The sequence below is a fragment of the Dryobates pubescens genome, chromosome 3, assembly GCF_014839835.1.
Source record: "Dryobates pubescens isolate bDryPub1 chromosome 3, bDryPub1.pri, whole genome shotgun sequence".
Lineage (NCBI taxonomy): Eukaryota > Metazoa > Chordata > Aves > Piciformes > Picidae > Dryobates > Dryobates pubescens.
The window spans coordinates 47,239,916-47,262,808 of NC_071614.1; the positions used below are offsets into that span (position 1 = coordinate 47,239,916).

Consider the following 22,893-nt stretch of genomic DNA (forward strand, 5'->3'; position numbering starts at 1 on the left):
GGAGGGAGGCAGGACAGTATAAAAGCATCCGACACGCACCTCTCTCGGCAGAAAGAGGGGGGGGGAGAAAGTTCGTCTGGAAGCAGCAGCCCGGAGGAGAGCCAGCCGCTTGCAAACACACACACACACGGTGGCAGGAGTGAGCGCGGAGCTGCCCCTGCCAGCCCTAGGGCCGCTGGAGGAAAGAGAGAGAAGAGATGGAGCCAGGTATCCAGCTCCAACGGAGGGCTGGCAGCTGAAGCTTTTTGCAGCCTTCGGCCCTCCCCTTCCCCACCGCCGAGCCGGGGACCGGAGAGGAGGAGGAGTAAGGAAAGACGGGGAGGAAGCAGCGATCTGCCCCTTTTCGTCCACGGGGACCGCGCAGCCACCCCGTCGAGGGCTGGGAGCCGGCGGGGGTCGGAGTGCTGCCCTGCTCTCTCACACCCCCGCCGCGAGGGGACGGGACTGGTCGGGACCTGGCGGGACGGGCAGCCCAGAGCAACGCCTCGGCGGGACGCCGTGAGGGGAGGGGGGAGCCGCGGGGCGGGCGAGGACACGGCGGAGCAGGGGGAAGCTTATTTAGGAGCACACCCCCAACCCTTCGCGAGAAGGGAGGCGATAGCCCCAAGCTCTCTCCTCCTCTCGGAACGTCCCGGCTTCCCCGCCATGTGAGAGTCGTCCCCAACTTCCCCACTCCCCCGCCTTCTCCCTCTCTCCCTCCTCCTTCACTTTCACACACGCTCTCGGCTCCCCCCTGTCCTCGCAGCGTTTCCCCGTCGGCAGCCGTGCCGCGCTGCTCTCCGCCGGCCAGCGGCTCCCCGAGGCGGTGGGGCCTCAGCCCGCCCGCTCCCTCCATCGGAAGGTCCAAGGTGACTCTGGGTTGCAGGGCTGCCCGCAGAGACGCCGCCGGTCCGCGGCCCCATCGCGGCTACCTGCCGCCCCCCGCCGCAGCCGGGCGGTGCTGGGATTTTCGCTGCCGCCGCCGCCGCCGCGGCGTCCCGCCCCGACGTGGCTCCGCCGTGGTGTAGCGGACCCCGCTGCTTCTGCTGCCGCCACTGCCCCGCGCCCGCCGCCCGTCCCGCTGACACCGAGAGCAGCGCGGTTCCCACAGCCCGTCCTGCGGCTGCCGCGGCTGGCCCCGGGGCCGGAGCTGCTCCGGCGGCAGCGGCGGCCCCGGCGGCGGCCGCCGCCGCTCTTTCTCCTCCTCCGCCTCCTCCACGGCTGCCGCAGCAGGGCCCTAAAGCCGCCCGGCTCAAGAAGATGGTGCGGCTGGCGGCCGAGCTGCTGCTGCTGCTGGGGCTCCTCCTGCTCACCTTGCACATCACCGTGATGCGCGGCGGCGGCGAGCCGCAGGCCGGCAACCACAGCCACCGGCAGGTGAGTGCTGCCCCGCCTCCTCTCCCGCCTCCTTCCACGCCCGCGCGCGACCAACGGCCGGCCAGCGGCCGCCACCTGCTAGCCCTGAGGGCTGTGGTGGGACACGGCGGGGCCGAGCACCGGGGAGGGACGCCGGGCCGGGCTGACGAGAGCAGGTCCCGCGTCCGCGGCACCAGCAGACCCTGCCACCAGGTACTGACCCCCTCGAGGGCTTGTCTCGCGTGGCTGTGCAGGGGGTGGCATCTTCCCCTTCCACTTGGATTTACACTCTTTCGGGAGACAGAGGTGGGAAAGAGCAGAGGTGCTCTTTTGAGCATCTCACCGCGGTTTGACGCCGTGTCGGAGAGGTCAGAGCGGCTTCCGTGTGCGTGACAAGTGCAGCACGGACAGGTGGCAGGGGCAATAGCCAGCTCACCTGGGGAGCACGTGTGGGGCCAAGCATGGGATGGAGGCAGGCTGCGCCGTGTCAGGTATGGTGTGCCCCACCCCGGGCCTCTCTTGTGAGGGCGCATTGTTCCCCAGGGCAAGGGGGGAGAAAATGGGACTACGGTGTTGGGAAATGTGGGAACAAAATGCATAGCTTTCCTTGGAAAATGTCAAGGGATGGGTAGATCCTGATTCAATCCTGAGATAGCCAAGAAACTCAGGATAATAGGTGCCTATGACCATGAAGGACAGGGCTTCTGACCCAGCCAATCTCCTCCAGTCTTCTGATCCCATGAAACTAAAGGTGAATTATGTCTGGTAGAGGTCAAGGATTTTTTGTTGTTGTTTCCCTATTTTTGCAGGTGATTGTTTAAAAAACCCAAACCAGCATCACATGTTGCCATTCCTTTCAAATAGTTGGAGACACTGATAAAAGCTGCAAACCCATCAAAATCCCCAGGCAAAGCTTGTAAAGCTCTGGTCAGTTGCACGTACCCTGACCAACTTTTTCCCCCTGTATCCAAACATTAAAGAACCAACCACTGCATCATCCGAAGGCCTGACAGAAAATGTATAGTTGTTATCACTGTAAATTTATGTAAACCCCTTTGCCATCACAGAGAGAGTTCCAGCAGAGCGTGAGGGAGAGTAAGGAGACTGCAGGCCCTAACGATCACTGTTTGGAGGGGTTCCCCAGATGGCAGCTCACAAAATGAAACCACTAGCTACAGGAGGGAACCCAGATCTGCAGACTCAACGTCCCAGTTGCAAACTGGAATCGGGTCCTTTTAACTGAGAAAACCACCTGTTGAACTTGGTGGGAGTCCTGCTTGGGAGTGCTTGGACCTGTGCTTTGGGTGAGGCCCCAGGATGCTGTCTCTGTGAGCTGCAGTTTTATCACCAGCTCAACATTCCAGGATATTTTTTTTTATTTTAATATTTTCAAGGTTTCTGGTAATAATGTTTTATAGATGATGCTTTCTTTCCTCATGGGCACTTGAAATGCCTTTCAAAATGATATTCCTTGGAAAAGTAAATTTGGAGAGGTTTTTAATGAGGTGTTTGCTATCATTAGAATGACCCTGAATTTGCCTTTTTTTGACAGCCTTGTAACATAATGAGGGAAACATCTGGGCAACTGGGAACTCTGGCTGATGCCATTTCCCTGAGGAGCTCTTTTTAGAGCACTATTGTAAAGTTAGGGTAAAAGGAGGAAAATAATCTTCAGGTAATTATCCTAGAGTAGTATCATTGTAGTTGGCTGTCTCGTGAAAAATGTATTGGTTGTTGACTTTTTCAAGTGTTTTCTTCTGTCCAGTGATTTTCTCTTCTTTTTTTTTTAACAGATAACTCAGTGGCTTTAGGCATCATGATAGCTTTAGCACTTAATGTTTTCAGCATGATTTGCCATTTGTGGAAATGAAATTTTTATATTCCTTCCAACTGAATGGATTCTGCAGCTATGTATTTGAGAGTGTGTCAGTACAAGACACTATGAGAGGAAGGTAAATTGATTGGAATAATCAGTTAAACAAATGGAAGTCTCATCAATCTGGGGGGGCTTGGATTCCGTTGCTAGCCAGAACCTACTGTAACTTGCTTTAGAAACTTGTACTCTGACAGGCAGATGCTTCCATCCGGAGTATTACAATTCTCAATGGAATTTTGCACAGGGATATTCAGATTTTGAGGCTTCTTGGAATGTTGCTGTGTCACATAGTGAAGCGAAATGCAAAATTCTAGTGCACTGGGTTCCCAGGTAAATAGTCAATGGGGAAAGTAAAACTGCACAAACCCAAATTTGTTGGTACGAGCAGACAGAAATGTCTCAGGTTGCCATTGCGTACACTGGGAAAAACAAAAACCACCTACTGCTTTTTTTTCTGTCTTGGTAGGTCTATGGGGAGAAAAAGACTGTGAGAAGTGATTAGGTCAGTGTTTGATTTGGTGAAATTTTGTGTGATGAAGTCTGTTGCACACATTTTGGCAAATCCAGAAAAGAGTGGTCTTTGCAGCAACTGTTTATAGATGCACTTTGACAGGGCAAAATTGATGAAGAACAAACTGGCTATTATCAAATGTAGGGTACGGTAGTTTAGGACTTACGTGCTCTGAACAAATAAAAGTGGCCAGAATTTGGGTCTGTGTGAGAGAATATCTGACGTATTAGTCCAAAAAAAGCACCCCACCCATCCAAAGTCCAAGAACTTAGCACAACCTAGAGCCTTTTTATATAAAATGGCTTCAGGAGGACTCCTCAGTAATCTTAAAATATTGTTGGAGATTGAAATAGTCTAAAATAGAGACTTTTGTGCATTTGAAGTCTGAGTCAATTGTGTTAACCTCTGCAGTTAATTAGACTGATTGGTAGATGAAAGAAATCCAGGAAAAAGTCGGTCCTAAAATTAAACAAGTTATTTCTTTCTGCCTCTTATTTTTACTTGTGGTGCCCTTCTCTTTACTGTGCATGTCAGTAAGAATGCCCAGATGTCTGGGACTGTGGTGTTGTGCTGCTGTGACTGGCTGTAGCAGAGCAGCAGTGAGGAGAAAATCCTGAGGTACTATGCTGGTCATCTTTGGGATGGGTGAGATGTGGACAGAGGCTTCCTTTGTTCATTGATGCAGAAACAGGCACTGGACCTCTGTGTTGCTTCAGTTTCATGCTGCTGGTGGAATTGGCTTGAGGTGAACTAATGCAAAATGGCAAATCCATATAGGAGTTGGAAACCGTCTTGCATCTTTGAGAAGGAATCAGCCTTTTGTTTCTCAGTGATATTTTATTCCCTCTTCCCCTCTGTACCAAAGAAAACAAGGAGAACTGGGGAGGGGGAAGATTTTGGGATTTAATGGTGAGGAGACTGTTTAATTAGCATGCAGAATCTGTTTTTGAATGTATTCATTAAATAACAAGTACAGATTCCTGCTTCTGAATAGGAGAAAGGCTATATTAGGAGATGAAAAAATGCTGCTTGGGTATGTTTTTATCCTTTTACATAGTTATAAAATGAAGGGAAGGCTTGAGCATAAGTTTTGCAAGATGTACTGTAATGCTTTATGATGCTCTAAAATATGTGCTTTCACTCTGACAGAAAATATTTCATCAAGAACTTCCTTGCCATCACTTCTGTTTTTTTCTGTAGCAAGCCTTGCACACAAGAAAAACAGTGTTACCATACCAAGACAAATGACCTTGTGAAATGTAGTAACAGAGCCACCAACAATATATGCCATGGCACATGAAGTCAGATTCTCCACTGTGGTACTTGCAGCAGTATTACATTAGCATGAAGCTGGAGCCATGTAAGAGAACATAATTTGAAAGAAGCACAAAGCTGTAAACAGCTTCTTCCCTTGTAATCTTGTTTGCTCCTGTCCTTGCCTTCCTCGGTAAGTTTGCAAGCAATTGCAGCACCTCAGAAACGTTCTCTGGGCCCTGCCAGAAGAAACATGTTCTGCTGCTTCTAAATGGTCACATGAGAGTCACTCTCCAGGCTGTAAGGAGTCCTTTACAAGGCTGAACTCTGCATTTTCTTCTAAAATGCACAGCACGACATGGTGTGAAGTTCCTAGATGATGTGCTGCCTGTTACCTTTGCTAGACTATGCTTCAGTCATTTTGAGGTCGGTGCCTTTGTTACTGCCCCTTGTACCAGATTCAGGCAAATTACAAAATGATCTCCAGATCAGATATAGTGGCTTTCTCAGTTTAACTGGGACTCAAGCTCTGCTTAATTTGGGAGAGTTTTAGACTGAGTTTTTTGTAAAGCTTATATGAGCTTTGTGACTTTGCATTTGGTTATCTCTAATAGGAGCTGATAGTCTAGATAATCTGTGAAAAACATTTTCCTTCATGTTGTCCAGACTGTCCTTAGCCTACATAAGATGTCAATGAGTGGATATGCATCGTGTATTTAATATGAGCACTAAATCCTTCTCTGCCTCAAGAACAGTTTATACATTACACAAATAACTTTCAGAGCAGGTGGCTTGTTAATGAAGCAGGCTGGCTCGCAGAAAAAAACACCATCTCTTCTGATGAGGTTGTTACTCATCATAGAGAATGCTGTTTTGTGCTTTTTGACAGTGACAGTAAAACCTGCCTGTTCTCAGCAGGCATTGTGGTATAGGTTCTTGGCTATAGCTCACCCTTACTATGAGCATATGTTCTTCCAGTTACACACTAAGCTTTACAAATGACTTTGACCACATGCACTTTATTCTCTCATCTCTCAAGGGAGAGAATTGTGTGCTCTTTAGTGGTTTTGCTGGTGGGCTGTGGCTTGTTCCAGGATCTAGGGGAAAGGAAGGGTGATTAGCTTTACATGTCCTGCTGCTGCATTCGTGGAAGCAAAGGATAAAAGGGGAAACAAGACTGCTGCTCTGAGCAGAGGAGCATTTGCTATTGTCCTTTGTTCCAGGAAAAGTCCACAAAGTATGAATTAATCTCCTCCTACCTGTCACTTCATTTCCTAGCAAAGTAAAGCATCCCCAGTAGAAAAAGGCTGCCATATCTTTAGGGTAGGATGTGGTAAGCTTTTTAGTATCTAAGACTACTGAAATGATTCAGAACAGGGATCCAGGAATAGTGTATTTAGTTATGGCTGCAAGGAACAATGTTAAGCAGGTATGAATGGCACTTCCTGCGTTAGATTTGACTAAGAAGTTTGGATGAGGCATATTTTGCTGAATTTCTCTTCAGTTCAATAGCTAACAGTTACTGTACTGATCATTTTGGGTCATTGCAGATAAATACCTGCCATTAAAACGCAGTGTATGTTTCAATTTTGTAACTATAGCTAGGTCCCAGAGACATTGCTGGTTTTGCCTTTCTCTTTTTTCAGTCCATCCTTACCTGTGTTCCAGGCTGTGTGTGGGAGAAGAGTAGTTAAAAGGAAGCCTGCTAAGATGGGGTTCTGAGCCCTGTGGTGTTTGGATGACTGACTCATGGTAGTGAAAGGAGTGGTAGGTTTGAATCCAGTTCCTGAGAAGGTCTAGAGCTGTTAATGATCACCTTTGGAGTGGAGAGACTAAGCATAGATACACAGAGATCCTAGAAGGAGCTGGGTTGGTACTTTTCATGTTGGTTCATCTAACATGGACAGATAGCACTAGTTCTGGAGTAACTTTTTATTTTGTAGCCTTTGTTGATCATGTAGAGAAGTTTGTTCCACACAGGAAAAACAGACCTGGTCCATCACAGCTGTAATGGCAGTGTAACAGCAATACAACCATACTGTATTGACCCTTCACTGTTATCTAATTGGCACATAAATCTCTCCATCACTCCTCCAGCTTCAGCTGTCAGCATTTAGTTTCTGTCACATTTCCCTGCTCTGTCCTTTCTTAATGCTAGCTGTCCACAGAAGCAGGAGGCCTAGAGCTGAAGCCCTGCTGTTGATCTTTATGACCTTAGCAATTTCATAATCATTTTATTGACTGGAGCTGGTTAATGTGTGCTCCCTTGTAATTTTTAATATAGATGTTATGACCTGCTAGTACATAACCAAACCCTAGTACTTAAAGCTTCAGCATACTAAGCTTTTCCTTGCTGGGCTGTGGAATTCTTTTGCTGGGGAGGCATTTGTTTAACCAATCCAGGTGACATTAAATGTAAGCTGGAAACCATGTTTTGAATTCAGCAGTCATTCTTTTGTCTCTAGTTATATCTACTGTATCTGCATATTAATAATCAATGCTGTATTGTTCCAATATGGTGGGAAAAGTCTTCAAAGAAAAGAATAAACAATTAAAGAAATATTGATTAGTGAAAACTCCTGCTGTGCTGTGTTGCAGCAGCTGAAACCTTTACAGAAAGTAAAGTGCAGATGGTGGTGTTGGTAATGACACAGACTGTTCTGCCTTTGCCTGCCAACCTAATGCCTGCATATACCAGTTGTTTGAAAAGCTTCCTGAAATGATATGGCAGAGATAGACAGGACTTGTGAAAACCCTGCCATTGGTATGTTTTCCAGTGAGGAGAGAAGATTTGGGAGGCACTTCATTTTTTGATGCACAGATTTGTAAATATTCATGCTCAAGAATTTACTCTCCTTCACTATGTAAAAGTGAATAGAATGCAAGTAAGGGTAGGAAATGATTTTGCCTTGCTTATGCTTGTATTCTTCATCATCTGAAAATCTTGAAATGCACTTATACTTCAAACAGACAAGCAATTTAGGTGTTCCCTTACACAAACATAAACTGAAATCTGAAGCAGTGTAGGGGGGTTTGTGCTTATATCCTGACAGTGTGGTAACAGACATGATTTAGCAGCTTTGGCAGGTTTTACTGTTGGAGCTGGTTTCTTTATTCTCTTCAGTGCATTTTGCCAACCTTCCCTGCTAACAAATGTGGTAGTACCCAGTTGTGCCTCTTATTAGGGTTCTTACCTTCCTGTCTGCTTTGAGGCTATGTGACTTAATTCTCTTTGAATTGATGGAGTAATGCTCTCTACAAAAGATGACTTTTTAAAGCATTATTTTTCAGTGGTATCAGACCTATGGCACCGACACTTTTTTTTCACTTTTTTCCCCCCAATCTCAAGCCAAGCTCTTTGAGATTGAGATTCTGTTGTTGTGGCATTGCCTGTGTACAGCATGTAGTGTAGAAGGTCTCCAGGCATGAATGGAGGCTGTAAGCACTGTCACAAATGCTTAGTGACTAAAAATACAGTGTGCTTTACTAAGTTGCAAAAGGAAGCATTAAATGATGCAGAGGTGGTTGCTGTTGCACTTTAATACTATTGTGCTTCCAGGATACTGATGTTACAAGTTTTGAAGCCAGAAAATGCCAGGCTGAATTCATAGTCCAGAGCACAGAGATGAATAACATTTCCAAGAAGCAGAGTAGTGATGTCATTGATACATTAGTAAGAGCGTAATGTTTCCAGTGTTGGTATTTCCATGTACTTTTGATTTGAAATACCAGAAAAAGAAAGAAAAACAGTAAAATGTAACATTATTGTAATAAGTGATGGCTTGCCACAGCAGCCAGTTGTGTGGCAGTATAATACTTGGTCAGAGATGCTGGTGTGGGTGGTACTGGTAAGGAGTTCCTTTATCCTTTTGCCTTTGCTTTTCAGTGCTTGGAGAACTCATAGCAGTATGTCATTTTATCATTCTACCCTTTCAGCAGTCAGCAGGACGAAAGCAGGCCTGGAGTTATTAAACTCCAAGTTCATGTAGAGTAATGGCTATTTGGGTGCTTTTAATGTTATGGAGGCTCTCATAAAGATGAGAGAGGAAAATTGGAGATGAAGTCTTTCTCTCACCTCTCTTGGTGGAGTCAGTTCATGTTGAAAAGCAGAAATTCAAACGTACCTTGACTTTTCCACCTCCATCCTAGACCTACTTTTCTCAGTGAGATTAAATTGACGTTGCTCCACTGACTTTCACAAAGCAAGATGAGTCAGTAACTTGTATCAGCTGCAGACACAGCTGAAATTCATCTTTCAGAGCTCAGTTTTTCTACAGAACAGATATACACATAGCACACACAAAGTGCACCTCCATCCATGAAGGCAAACTGGGCTTTGGTGTGTGGCTTTCTTCAGATTGCATGAATTAATATCCATCCATTATGTTTCATTGTTAGTTTCATACACACTGAAAAGTCCTGGACTCTTGTGTTCCACAGTAACTTTTCTTCCTCAGGAAGATTAGTTTCCTCTTTGCCTACACGGCTGTTGAGATCAGTATTTCTGACAACACAATTGTGTAGTGTCAATAAAGAACTCCCAAATAATGTGACCTATCTTTTTCTGCCACTGTTTCCAGCTCCACTCTAAAAAATAATCAAACAAAAGTGGATTTCTCCTTTCTAAGGAACAGTCACTGAGTTGGTGTCCATGGGCCAAGTTTCAACTTCCAGAATGCTTCCTTTAGGTGTCTGGTCTTTGTATTCCCATGGAATTGGTAGGTATCGAACAATGAAAATGCTGTCACTGAAACACTTTCTTGTACATGCCTGGGAAAGCTGAGCATGTGCAGGAGGTGAAGTCCATAACGGAAAGAGCAGTGAAGAGGACCTAGCAATAAGATGGTTATTTTTTGAAGCTAATGCTTCAAAGATTAGTCACATAGCTTGGTATCTTTCTCATCTTAGAAGTAACAGAACAGCAGCAGATTTTGCTTTAAGGAAACTGTAACGGGTTGGGGCAAACCCCCTCCCCACCACGCGCAGAAATAACGACTCAAACAAACTGATTGCAAAAGTAGTGGAGAGTTTAAATAGAGAACAGTGAGTGTGCACAAAAGGAAACATGGTGACAAGAAAGGAACCAAAGTAAACCCAGAAAGACCCCAAACCCCACCTGCGGGTGCATCCAAAACCCCCAGGGCTCCTTCTTCCCCCTCCCTCTGCTAGGGCTAGGTCTCAGCTGGCCAGGCCTGAGACTGCCCATCCCCCTGTGGCCTTGGGCCCAGTCAGGCCCATGGCCGGGAGATCTCTCCCCCAGTTACCAAGTCTCGGAGAGGGAAGGAAAGAGGAAGTGCCAGACCCCACCGCAAAATTTATAGTGGTGCAAGGGGTTATGGTAGAAATACCTAATTTCCTGAGTCCACCCACTGGGATGGACTTCTGGACACAGGAAACACCCCTGCAGCAGAGGGCACCCAGCCCAAACTACAACAGAAACCATAACTGGAGTGGAAGCAGCTGCCAAGGATTACTATAGGTGTAACAAACACACCTTTTTTTTTTTTTCAATCTGCTACATATATCAGTGTAGGATTGCAAAATCAGTATGGGCTTGATTTAGATGTAACATTAGTACTCAGATATTCACTAATGTCTTTTTGCACAAGTTACCCAAAGAAGGATTAATAGCTTAAACAAAACCTCCTTGTGATGTTGACATATAATTTATTAAAAATTAAACCCCATTGATTCTCTAACAACCCTGTATACTCACCTATTATGTAGTATGAGTTGCTTATACACTACCTAGTTTCATAGCAAGAACTTGTTTAGTGTCTGTTTAGCAACGTAACAGCAACAAAACTGTCCCTGTCTTTAATGTCTGCAGATACGACTCTCATCTGAAAGTGTCTCTTGTAATAACCTCAGTGATCAGGCTGGATATTTTTAAGATGCAGTGTATATGTTGACATTTTTTGCCACTGATTTTGAGGTTCTTTGGACTGAAGTCTGTAAAGGTTCACTGCAAAGAGCAGACTATAACAAAGCAGTTAATGATTCTTGTGAAAGGAATGCTGCCATCTCTGTTTATTTGACACTGCCATTCTATCTTAAATATATCACTTTTCATTAGTGTTGTTCTGGGTTTGTCTTCTGTTGTTTGGTTGGTTCTGTGGTGTTTTTTCTGAAACCAACTAGGTGTTAGGCATGGGTATGTAGCTTAGCTAAACTGTAACCTCGCCAGCTTGTGCCTTTTGCCCTGCGGAGTGACCAGAGGTTTTTCAAAACACGTAACCACAGTGATATTTTTATAAAGGAATGTTCACCTCATGGGATTTTTTTAAGGTGTTCTATTTTTTTTTCCAAGTTACAGCTTCACTTTATTGTACATGATGTCCAATAAAAAAGATATATGTCAGTGACTGGACTTTGAAAAAGGGCCATGGTGCCTATTCCATTTAAAGGGAATGAAGTCAAGCAGTAAATTTGCTGGTCGCCCTTTTCATATTGACTGTATCTAGGCCAGCAGTTGGTCTTTGATGTTGTAACAATAGAGCAAAGGCAGAGGAGGAGGAGGATTAGGACCTTCATAATATAAAAACAATCCTGCATTCATCATGATTTTATAGAGCACAGTCCCTGTCTATTGGAGTTTTGCAGTATAGACTCAGTGGTGCAGCAATCTTAACATTTGCAGGTGGTTTACAATTCATGTGTCGTTACTACTGCTATCCCTTCTTAACCTAAGAGTTTGTTCAGGCACTCAGCATTTCACTTTTTCTGTCTTAGTCCTTCCTACAAGAGGAAAACAGATATTATGTCAGGATAGAGCTTCTGGAGTATCATTTTCCTTTACAGGGGTTGATTGTTGTGTTATTTATGAAAGACTTGCTGCAGCTGGCCAATGGAGTGTCTATTGCTCATCTCGTGCTTTAGAGCCTAAGCTTTTATTAGGAAATAATAGAGGGGTTGATATGTCCATGTCTAACATTTGTGAAAATATATATCAAAAGGGAACCTAGGGCAGCCACACTGTGTCTGTTTCTTTAGGCAGAGTGGAACAATAGCACCAAAGGTTTTGAGTGAACTCTTTAGCCTGATAGAGTGCTGAAGCTTTTGATGTGTATTTAAATGGTAGCAGCGCTGGCTCATGATCAAAACATCCAGAAGGAAAAGGGTCATCCATTTCATGAAAATGTGTAAGATACCAAGTTGCTTTGTGTGCTATTGGGAGTAGGTAGACATTGAGTTGTGAGAAGAGCTGGGAAAGCTGAAAAATCTGTAATGCACTGTTGTAGCCATATGTGTAATGTAGCAGATGCACAAGGCGGGATGAATGGAGCATTCACGGGGATGTGACAATGGCAGCAGGCACGAGCCAATGCAAGTGGATCTGTATCAGAAGCCTGAAGGCAGCTCTTTAGGATACTGTCTGGGGATGCACCAGGTGAAATTGCTTTACTGCACCCAATTCCAGTGGCTTTTGCTTAAGGCATGCTCCTGAAGTGTCCTGACAAGACAGAACACCTGGAAGCTTCTCCACCAGATTCCAAAGGCACCTGACCCAATGAAGGGAAGGTGGGAGGCAAGAGAAGATGCTGATCTGTGTAGTGCATTTGACAGTTCAGGACTTGATTTAGGGTTGGATCCTGTGCCTTCTAGGTGTTGAGATTAGACCTGTGAGTCCAGACTTATGAACAAGTCACCGCTTGCCACCTGAGCTCCTTAGATGTTGTATCTCACCTTCATCCCACAACAAAATATGAGGTGATTGTATCTTTATCAGTAAGTCAGTGCTGAACATATACAACCTGCCCAGGGCTCCTACCAGAATGACTGTATCCTGCCCTTGTACAAAGCACTCTATGGTATCACTCATTCTTTAATTTACATCTACCGTGATGGCTATTAAAAAGGCAACATCTGGTACAGAAAATGCACACATGCTATTTCTGTGCTCTGCTGTATGTCTTCTTCATCAGGCCCAAATACATCAGTGCCTTAGCTGTCTGTGCTTTCCCCCGTGTGCCAGCTGATAAAAACAAACTACATGAGGCTGAGCAGGTATAAGGTGGGAGTTCTGGCTAGTTGGAGGCATCACCTCGTGTTTAAAGTTTGCCCTTGAGGGATCAATAGCTCTGAAAAAGCTGCTGAAAACCTTATCCTGAATTTGATTCTTGCTCTTCTTTGATCTAGCATTTATGACTTTTTGAATAATGTAAATCAGAGCTTCCTTTCTCACCCACTTGTTCCTCTTTCTTCTTCTAAGAGGATAATTTTTTCATGCTCTTACGAATATAGCTATGCCCATCTTAAGACTAACATAAAGGGAACTAATTATTTGCATAACATCAAAGTAAGGGGCAGACTAATGTCACCTCTCTGATATATTTTTTTTTTTCCTTTATCCTATTTAAGTCTTCCTATAATTCTTTGCCAGAACAAGAGGACATAGTCTCAAGCTGTGCCAGGGGAGGTTTAGGCTGGATGTTAGGAAGAAATTCTTCATAAAGAGAGTGATTTCCCATTGGAATGAGCTACCCGGGGAGGCGGTGGAGTCACCATCACTGGAGGTGTTTAGGAAGAGACTTGATGGGCTGCTTGGTGCTGTGGTTTAGTTGATGAGATAGCCTTGGATGATAGGTTAGACACGATGATCTCGAAGGTCTCTTCCAACCTGGTTTATTCTATTCTATAATAAAATACAAGAGGAGTGTGCAGATTAAATTGTGTATTTGCACACGTGGTCTAAGTGGGGGGAAAGAGCTGTATTATAGGCCAGCTCCCAAAAAAGCACTGCTGCCATTGAGAAAAGAAACCACAATTACACTGCACCCCCATAATACTTCCATGACAATTGTTGCAGTTTACTTCTAAGATCCATACAAGGAGAAAGGATGTATGTTTATCTCTTTAGCACAGTTCAGCAGCTGGAAATGAGTTCTGTGCCACAGCCTACCAGCAAATGCTCTTCCATCCTGTTCTGCAGCATGTCTCTTGTATACACACTATGGAGTATCTCTGTAGAGAAGCAGCTCTCACTCCTGATGATGTGGCACATCAGCTATGGTCAAATCTTTGCTCTTCATCAGAGAAGGTTCAGATATCTCAGACCTGAACTGTGCTTATCTTTCGTCTTCTACCATTCCACTGTGCCAGGTTGCTGGGACTGATACACTGATGCGTTTGGCCTGTTCCATACAGTTTACTGGCAGTGGCATCTGGGTGGCTTCAGGCACATGCTAAGACTGTAACAAGTTTTAAAAATAAAGCCATTTATCCTAAAAATAGCTCAGAACTAACTAGTGATCATGGGGCAGAGAGGAGACAGAAATGAAGACATTTTCTTTTCACGTAAGTGTCAGATTCAAAAGCATCTGCCTTGTTCAGTTCATGTATGGTATTCATTTCCTGTCTGCAGTCAATTGGAATGCCCCCCGAGTCGTTTGAAATTGAAAATCGAGTCATGCTTCTTTAATCAGCTCTAGGAAATAGCCCCCTCCCTGACTGTTCTAAGAAAAATTTTATGTACATGCGCAGAATTCGTAATACTAAAAGCCCATGCCTCTCTCCAGGGCAAATCTTTTCCTTCTTCCCTCTTAAGCAGAGATCTTGTCACCATGTATCTACTCCACTCACTTGATCTTCTTCCTCATAATGTCACTGGAGGGAGGCCTTTCTCTTGTGTATCTGCTTCCTCTTCTTCTGTCAGTAGGGCAGTTCACAGAGTTGTAGAGAGGGGGCACTGCTGATGTCTTGATACAAGAATGAGACAGTTACTGCACTGCGTGTACAGATGCCATTTATACTAATGACTTCCAGTTGCTCGTGTATCAGTCTCTGAAGTTTTCTAAATGGAGAGGGTAAAACCCTACACTTGGGCTTGAAAGAATACTTCTCTGCAGGAGCAGAGGTGCCTGGTGCTGAGGCAGCCGCTCAGGTTTCTGCTGCCATTTGGCTGTAAACTCCTGGGTGTAGTAACAACCTTTTCCAGAAAGCGTTGTGAGGCATATAGTTGGTGCACAAATGTAAACAACCACTGCCTTTCCTCTGCCTTCACCCTCTAACTTCCATCAAAAGGAAAACAAATACTAGTGGGGAGGCAGCGAAGGAAGGGTCAAGTAAATTATCTTGCAGTGATTCAGTGGTGTGTATGTTTTGAGCATCAAGACTCAAGTGATTTGCCTTTTTCAGGCACAGAAGTGGTATTGCCAGAAGCACAGGAAACATCATGTTTTTGGAATATAACACTTGCCTGCTTTCTTGCTTTCCCATTATTAGCTTTTGCTTATGTGATGAAGTCATCATGTAACTTTTAGTCTACAGGGACTAAACACTTTCTAGTCTCTAAAAACATCTGCCAACTAATACTGCCAGAATCACAGACACTTTTGAAAGCATAGGGTGGATATTCAGTGGCATATGAGAGGGAGACACAGAGACTGGGAATAGCTGTTTCTTGGAAAAGGCAACTTTGGAAATTGAAAAGGTTTCAAGTAAGTTTACTCTTTTGGCTAGGGATAGATGAAAACTGTGTTTATTAAGGCCCATTCACCTAGTGAAATCCTAGCCTTAGTGGAATAAACTTGCAAAAGGACCAAGTTTATAATCCATGAAAATAATTTCTGATGTGTATTTGTTCTCTTTAATTTACACTGACTTCGTGCGTGCTGGCCTGCAAAGCCTGACCAGAAAGTTGTGTACAAAAAGTATTCATATTCTGGATTTCCTTTGCTTTTGTGGTTTTGATTGCAGCTTAAAGGCAGATTTTTCCCATTCTTTTGGAACCTGATGTGTAAATTATGATGCAGATTGCAAATGATGGGTGAGACCAGTTGTTCAATGACATTTAGCCATGGTATAAATTAATTCTATTCAAAGCTTCATTATATTACTGATTTAGGCAAGTATTTAATAAAGCCTAAAAAAGGATTGGAACATTCAAAGAATTCAAACTTTAGCTCTGCAGGTTCTGAAGTGGAATAATTGAGCTACTCTTCAGTTGTACATTTGCCTGTTCAGTGAGTCCTGTATGGAGAATTCCAGCCAGGCAGTGATTACAGATCTTCAGAATCACAAAGAACAACTAAATATTTACCACCAGCTTAGGCAACTGAAAATATTTGTTAACTATGAGCAAAGCTTGGCACTGAATATCTGTCAAAGCCCTACAGAATTTTAGGCCATCCCATAGATGGCTGAGTACTGAAGAACAAAGCACCAGTGTATACTATCTTATAAAATTTGCTGAAGGGCCTCTGGTTTTTCCAGCAAACATTGAGCTGTAATCACCACTGAGTCCTTTTTATTATCAAAGTGTTTATACAAACTGGCAGTTGTTCACCTCAAAGCTGAACCATACTGTTTGTATTTTCCAGCTGAAGGAAAACATGAAATACAAGCAAACAACAGAGCATGAAAAATAGCTGTGCTGCGAAATGTGTGTCCACAACATGTAGCAATAGGTTGCCAAAATGAGTATAATATAGTTGGCTTTCTCCTCAAGCTCTGAGAAAAAAGCATTGTCTGCCAGAGCAGTTCAGATGTGGCCCTGCTGTTTACTAACGGTGTGGAAGAGACGGCAAGCTTGATGAGAGAAACTCCCAACCACAGGCTGAACAAAGGATGGACCAAAGCTTGATGTCTGCAGGTGAATAAACAGGCTCAGTAAGGGAGGGCTACTCCAGCACTTGGCATGTGTCAGTTCAGGTGGCTCAACAAGGCAACCACCTTTTCTTCCACTGCAGAGGGCCCTGTCGTACTATTGGCCACATGCCTCAGAAGAGTGATCTGGGACTTACTAGACCTTAGATGTGAAGGGAGCCTCAGCACTACTGCCCTAGGATCTCTGCAGTCCTAACATGAGTTTGGGCTACCTGTTCAGTTCTCAAGATTTTCTGTGTTGCTCTGAGGACTGGAAAGTTTTAGAGTAAAACCCCTGAAATTCAAGTCATGATTCTGAGATAAATATGTCCAGATGCTTTGAGATTCTGCTCTGCTACTGCTCTTGAGAGCCGTTTCAGTATATGGCAGAAAATGGGCTGTGGTGGGCTGAGTACATCCAAGCACCTCACTGTGAAACTGTGCTGCCACTGGCACCCAACACTTAAGCTGCCTACAGAGGACCACTGCTCCACTGGTGGATGTGGATCAACATGTCTGCTCTGAATGTCTGCGGTCCTAATTGCAACAGTATTTGACATTCCATCCTACTCTCCATGGAAAAAACACTTCCATGGGTTGTAGGGCCCCTGTAGCTCATGTGTCCCATGGTGGTACCCTGTGGGATGGCTGAATTTGGTCCTTGCATAGCCAGCTGTTCACACATGTTGTGAGTTAGATCTGGGTATGATGTCCTTGTGCAGATTTTGCCAGACTAAACAGATATTTATTGAAAAATAGACCCCAATAAACAGAACTCTTTATCATTATATCTTTTGATTGCCATCTATAATCAGTGGCACAATTTTGAGAGTAGATGCTGTATTTTGGAGCTCCAAAGTGAAAGCAGTTGTGTACATGCAAGCCAATGTAGTCCATTCTAAGTGACTTATGAACAATAATTATCTAAAACATGCTATTATTACAACAATTAGTTTGTGCAGCTTTCTAAGGACAAGTAATGTTTTTGGCTTCACTGATACATGTGAACATGAGGAACAAGCACATTTGAAGAGAAAAGGAGAGTGTCTCAGTAACTGAGTGGCTGATGTGACACCCCTCTGGTCTGACTTCTGGAGCTATGAACTACTAGTAACTCCTTGGAGTGAATCAGAGCTGTGAAGTTCAGTGCCACCACACAGACATAGAAACCCAAGTGATTTGCCTGTTAAAAGAGAAAGCCAAGAGAGAGCTTAGATCAGAACAAAGGTCTTCTGACTGCCTGGACTGTCTGTGGCTTTAATCATAAAAGTTCTTTCCCTGTGAATCTCTGATAATGCTTTTCAGCTGTTAACTTCATAGTCTGCTTACCTAATAGCATCCTCATACCTCTTCCTGCTAGGACCTGACCTGCTTATACTTATGAGAGAGAAAAACAATAAATAAACCCCAGGAATTAGATTACCCAAGTTCATAATGGATCTTGGATCTACAGAGGTGAAAGCCTCATATAGTGTCCTGGTGCATTACTCAACCTCCCCAGACCAGTTAATTTTAAAGTGATCATTTACCACTAACCTGGAAACATGCAACAGCCTTGAAAATCAAAACAATCTGTGTAGGCAGGTGGGAAATGAAACCAGTCCTAATGGCTATAATGGTTTTCTCTGAAGGCCCCAGGCCTCATTTTGTCTCTGATAGCAATATAATCTTTTATAGCGTCTGTGAAGTTTCCTAATAAATAAATGTTGCTTGTTCCTGGTGGTTGAAGATGGTGTACAGGTGCATCATGAAAGTGCATTGACAGACTGTCGGGTTTCAATTCAAGGCCTCTTGTCAAGATCATTTTACAAGATATTTCAAAGGAGTGTGCAAGAAATAAAAAAGCAGTGTAGCTGCAGCAGGAATCTGGTAATAGATTCCCTTGCTGCCTGGGAGCTTTTTGGTATATAAGTTGCATCAGTTCTCCCAAATTCTTCCAAGTCCGTAATTAATAGTGCTTGCAAATGTGCCCTTCTTTTGGCAGGTGGGGAGAGAATGAAGGTAAGAAATATGAAGGAGAGAGAAAGAGCAGTTGCTCCAAAACATTTTCTATAGCTCCAGTCATTACTCAATTATTTCTGTTTTGGTTGTTTTTCCAGAACTAGAAAATGGGTTGAAAATAAGGAAGAGGGGAGGGAGACGTGTTCCTTACTTGCTAAAAATGCAGATACATTCCCTTTTTTCCTAGTTTGGTATTTTTACAGGTTCCTATTTCTGTATAATTTCTCTGTGGGGAAGACAGTACAATTCCCTGCAGCCAATGTCTGTAACAAAGGAGAAACAAAATAGGAAAGCAATGGAGTGAGTTCAAATACCTGTTTAATTATTAAAAAGTTAGCTACAGTATCAGGTAGGCATGCAGGTTTGTCTCTTGGTGCCTTTAAATGCTATCATGGTGCAGGTCTTGTCTGGATCACCAACATAGCCAGGCTCAAAGAGTGCTGGTGAATGGAGTTAAAGCTAGTTGGTGGCTGGTCACAAGTCCTGCTCACTAGGGCTCAGTACTGGAGCCAGTTCCATTTAATATCTTTATCAATGGGCTGGATGAGGGAATTGAGTGCACTCTTTATAAGTTTGCAGATGACACTGAATTAGGCAGAAGTGTTGATAAGCTTGTTGGTAGGAAGGCTGTGCAAAGGGATCTAGACAGCTAGACAGGCTGGATCAATGGGCCAGTTGTATGATATTTAACAAAGCCAAGTGCTGGGTCCTGCACTTGCATCACACCAACCCTATGCAATGCTACAGGGTTGGGGCAGTGAGGCTGAAAAGCTGTGTGGCAGGTAAGGACCCAGGGCTGCTGGCTGACACCCAGATGAAGATTCCTTCATCCAGGCCATTTATAATGATATTAGAGAGAACTGGTCCCAACAGCTTTTGGTGTAAGGCAGTTATCATGTCCCCTTTCTGTTTTTCTTCTTGAAGTGAATCAAGCCCAACTCATTCAGTCTGTAATTAATGACAGTCCCTGCCCCAAGCAGCTTGGTAGTAGGCCCGATCAGCCTGATGTCATTACTCCACCATGACAATTTTCTAACTAACTCCATGTGATATTCCATCTGTCTGACACTATAAAAAACTTTCTATATAGCCTTTTATTATTGTAGTTGCTGAGCTCCCCGCAAACATCACAGTGAGGAAAAGAAGTGCTGTTATCCCCACTGAGGCACAGCCAGACCTTGACCTGCCAAGATCACACGGAGAGTCTTATCAGAAAAATCAAATGTAGCTCTCTCAAGTCTTAGGCCAGCTCCAGCTGTATGGTATGTTAATGTGGGAGAATCAGGGTGCTCCTGAAGTGCCAAACAGACAGGGAAGGTATGAAAATGTATGTGAGAATTTTATTATTTTTTCATAAAATCTCACTTTATTTTAATAAAGGTGAGATTATGGGCATGATGCCCCAGGAAAAAAAAGTAGTTAAGTACCACATTTCTTTTGCCTCCTGCCTGAAGCAATTTAATACTGTCAAAATTACACCTTGTTGATAGTCAGATATAACTGAGAAGCCATTTAATCCTCACATGCCAAGAATGTTGTATTTAAATTGTTTGGTAAGTGTTAAAGCACTAATATATGGTTAAAGAACTTAAAGTTAGCTACGTGGCCCTCAGTCTTGTTTTCCAGAGTTTGCTGTTCTGTGATTTGCTTTCTACTTTATTTCAATAAGGGATGTGTTAATGAGTGACCCACCAAAGGCACCTGAAAGTCCTACCCGGTCTTCAGCAGAGAGGTACATTCTTGTTTTAGCCTTCAAGCAATACAGACTGCCAGGAACATATACATTTTTTAGTATTGCACATGTACACTAATTCAGAATGAACTTTTTGTATCTTTGCTGTAGATAGATTATAGCACTTTCAAAGTGCTAAATCTGGTTTCACTCTTTAGAAATGAAGTACAGTAAGAAGGTGAGAGGAACACCACCTTAATTTTCACCTGAGACAGTTTTGCTTAAACCCAGGTTGACTATTAAATCTTGGTTTATTTAACTCACAGAACCACAGAATTATTGAGGCTGGAATGGACCTCTGAGATCATCAAGTCCAGCCTATGATCTAACACCACCACCTTGACTAGACCATGTCATTAAGTGCCACATCCAGTCTTAAACACAGCCAGGGACAGCAACTCCACCACCTCCCTGGGCAGTCCATTCCAGTGTCTAATTACCTGTTCCCTGAGGAAGTGCTTCCTAACATCCAACCTAAACCTCCCCTGGCATAGCTTCAGGCCATACCCTCTCACCTTGTCACAAGTTGCCTGGGAGAAGAGCCTAACCTTCACCTTACTACAACTTCCCTTCAGGTAGTTGTAGAGTGTGCTAAGGTTCCCCTCTGAGTCTCCTCCAGGTTAAACAAGCCCAGCTTCCTCAGCCTCTCCTCAAAACTTACTGAATATTTTCCTGTTACGTGCACAGATTATACTGTAAAATCTCTTGAAAGGACAATTTAGAATCTTCTAGGCAGATAAACACAAAGTAGAAGAAAAAACATTGGAGCTGTTCTCTATCTGAGAGCTGAGCAAAAGGTAGGCTAGCTTAATTTGAGACAGGGGAGCTGGATGAAGAATGCATTTAACCAGAAATGCTGGCAAAAGTATGCTTCAGTGGAGCCAGAACCACATATGGGCATTCCACTTTAATTGTGCTTGTTTTAAAAGATAGGTCTTTAACATTTACCCTCTCCATGCTTGCTGTCTCTTTATGAACTGAAAATAAAAGCTCCCCAGGCAGTCCTACTAAGACCTCAAGCCTAAAATGTTTCATCTAAGTCAAAAGCAAAACCTGTGCTTAATCTGCCCTGTGCATTTTTTTCAGTAACCATAAGAAGATTCAACTTCTCTTCTGTTTGGTTTTTTTTTTCCCCAAGTCCCCAGGCCAGTCCTAACCAAGGGAGTGTTTTGATACTAAATGTCTCTCCTTGGTGAGGTCAAAGGCAGTGGCAGCAGCGCTACTGGTTCGAAGGCAGCCTGCTGTAATATACTACAAAACCCAAAAGTACGCTCAACAATAACAAAAGCATTAACCGCTGACCCACAGCTTGGTGAAATTCAATCTCACCATTAGACAAACATGAAAATGAGATCCCAGAGGAAGAAGGTTCAGATGTTCAAGACCAGAGAAATTGGGTGAGGAACATTGACAATGAAATGGAAGCTGTAGCAGACTGAGGAGAGAGAGGGAGATGCTGCCAGTTCAGGATCTTTTAACACCATAAATTTCAGCATACATTGAGCAGTCAGTGATTTTGCTCCACTGTGGAACAAAGTAAACTAAAATGATTTAGAATTATAATATATCTTTCACCATTTCAGGGATACACTTAATGTGACATAAGCTAATTTGCTGGGGATTGCTTTAGAGCCTGAAGTTTCCAGATTTGCTGGTAGATGACTGTGTCCATGTGTAGGTGCTCAGCACAGAGCTGGAATGTCTCATGAACCTGAAAGAGTGTGATACAGTATTATCTTGTCTTAGATAGTTACAGCTTTGCACCACTGGAACCAAGTATATTTCAGTTAGATGCCAAACTCCTGAGCACCCTAGAAAATACCAGTCACAACTCCTATGTTTCAGGAAGGAGACGTGAGGGCTTTTTGTACTCCACTCTGCAGCCAGGAAGCTGGTTGGCAGGAAGCTGGAGACCAGGACACTGGCAGGACTTCATGCTCTCTCGGTTGTTGTTACAGTGTGTTGCTTTTTCCCCCAGAACACACTCATTGCAGATGACCCTTCTCCTGAAGACAGCTTCACCCTGAATTCTGATGACAGAAGAGAGTACCCTGATCTCCAGGCTGCCCATCGGCCATTCCCTAAGCAGCGATTCAGGCAGGAAAATGGACACACATCCCTGCAAAGAGATGGACCCAGATCTTTCCTCCTGGATCTCCCAAACTTCCCTGACTTGTCAAAAGCAGATATCAATGGGCAGAATCCCAACATTCAGGTACAAATTTATGTTAACATGTGATATTTTTTGTTTTCCTTATGAGCTGCACAAAATTATTTTACTGAATCAAAACAACTTCCAACCTGGCTTCCATGACTCACAGTCAGAACACCCTGTCTCTCCACCAATTACACCAAGAAAGAATATAGATCTGATCATATCATCGTATCTCATACCATATCTATGTGAATGCAGAGTTTGAAGTTTTTTCCCTGAATTTCTCTTTGAATAGTATTGATTGCACAAGTGTGAGTATAATATAGATCTGTTTATGATACTAAAGCCATCTTTACTATTGCCATTTGAAAACACATTATCTTCATTGATGTTAAATAGGTATTTTAAATTCTGGTTTCAATTCTATGTTGCAAAATTTGTTT

At 43.7% G+C, this 22,893-nt stretch overlaps 1 protein-coding gene across 1 annotated transcript in view; it reads left to right on the forward strand.

Moving 5' to 3' along the window:
• Positions 1-858: 858 nt before the first annotated feature.
• ISM1 (isthmin 1) overlaps positions 859-22,893 on the forward strand; it is a gene marked incomplete at its 5' end in the record, with an annotated part of 39,245 nt that continues 17,210 nt past the window's right edge. Inside the window, 2 exons of the mRNA XM_054180182.1 lie at positions 859-1,356; positions 22,274-22,510. Coding sequence (XP_054036157.1) covers positions 859-1,356; positions 22,274-22,510 — 735 coding nt within the window. The remainder of the gene's footprint in view (positions 1,357-22,273; positions 22,511-22,893) is intronic.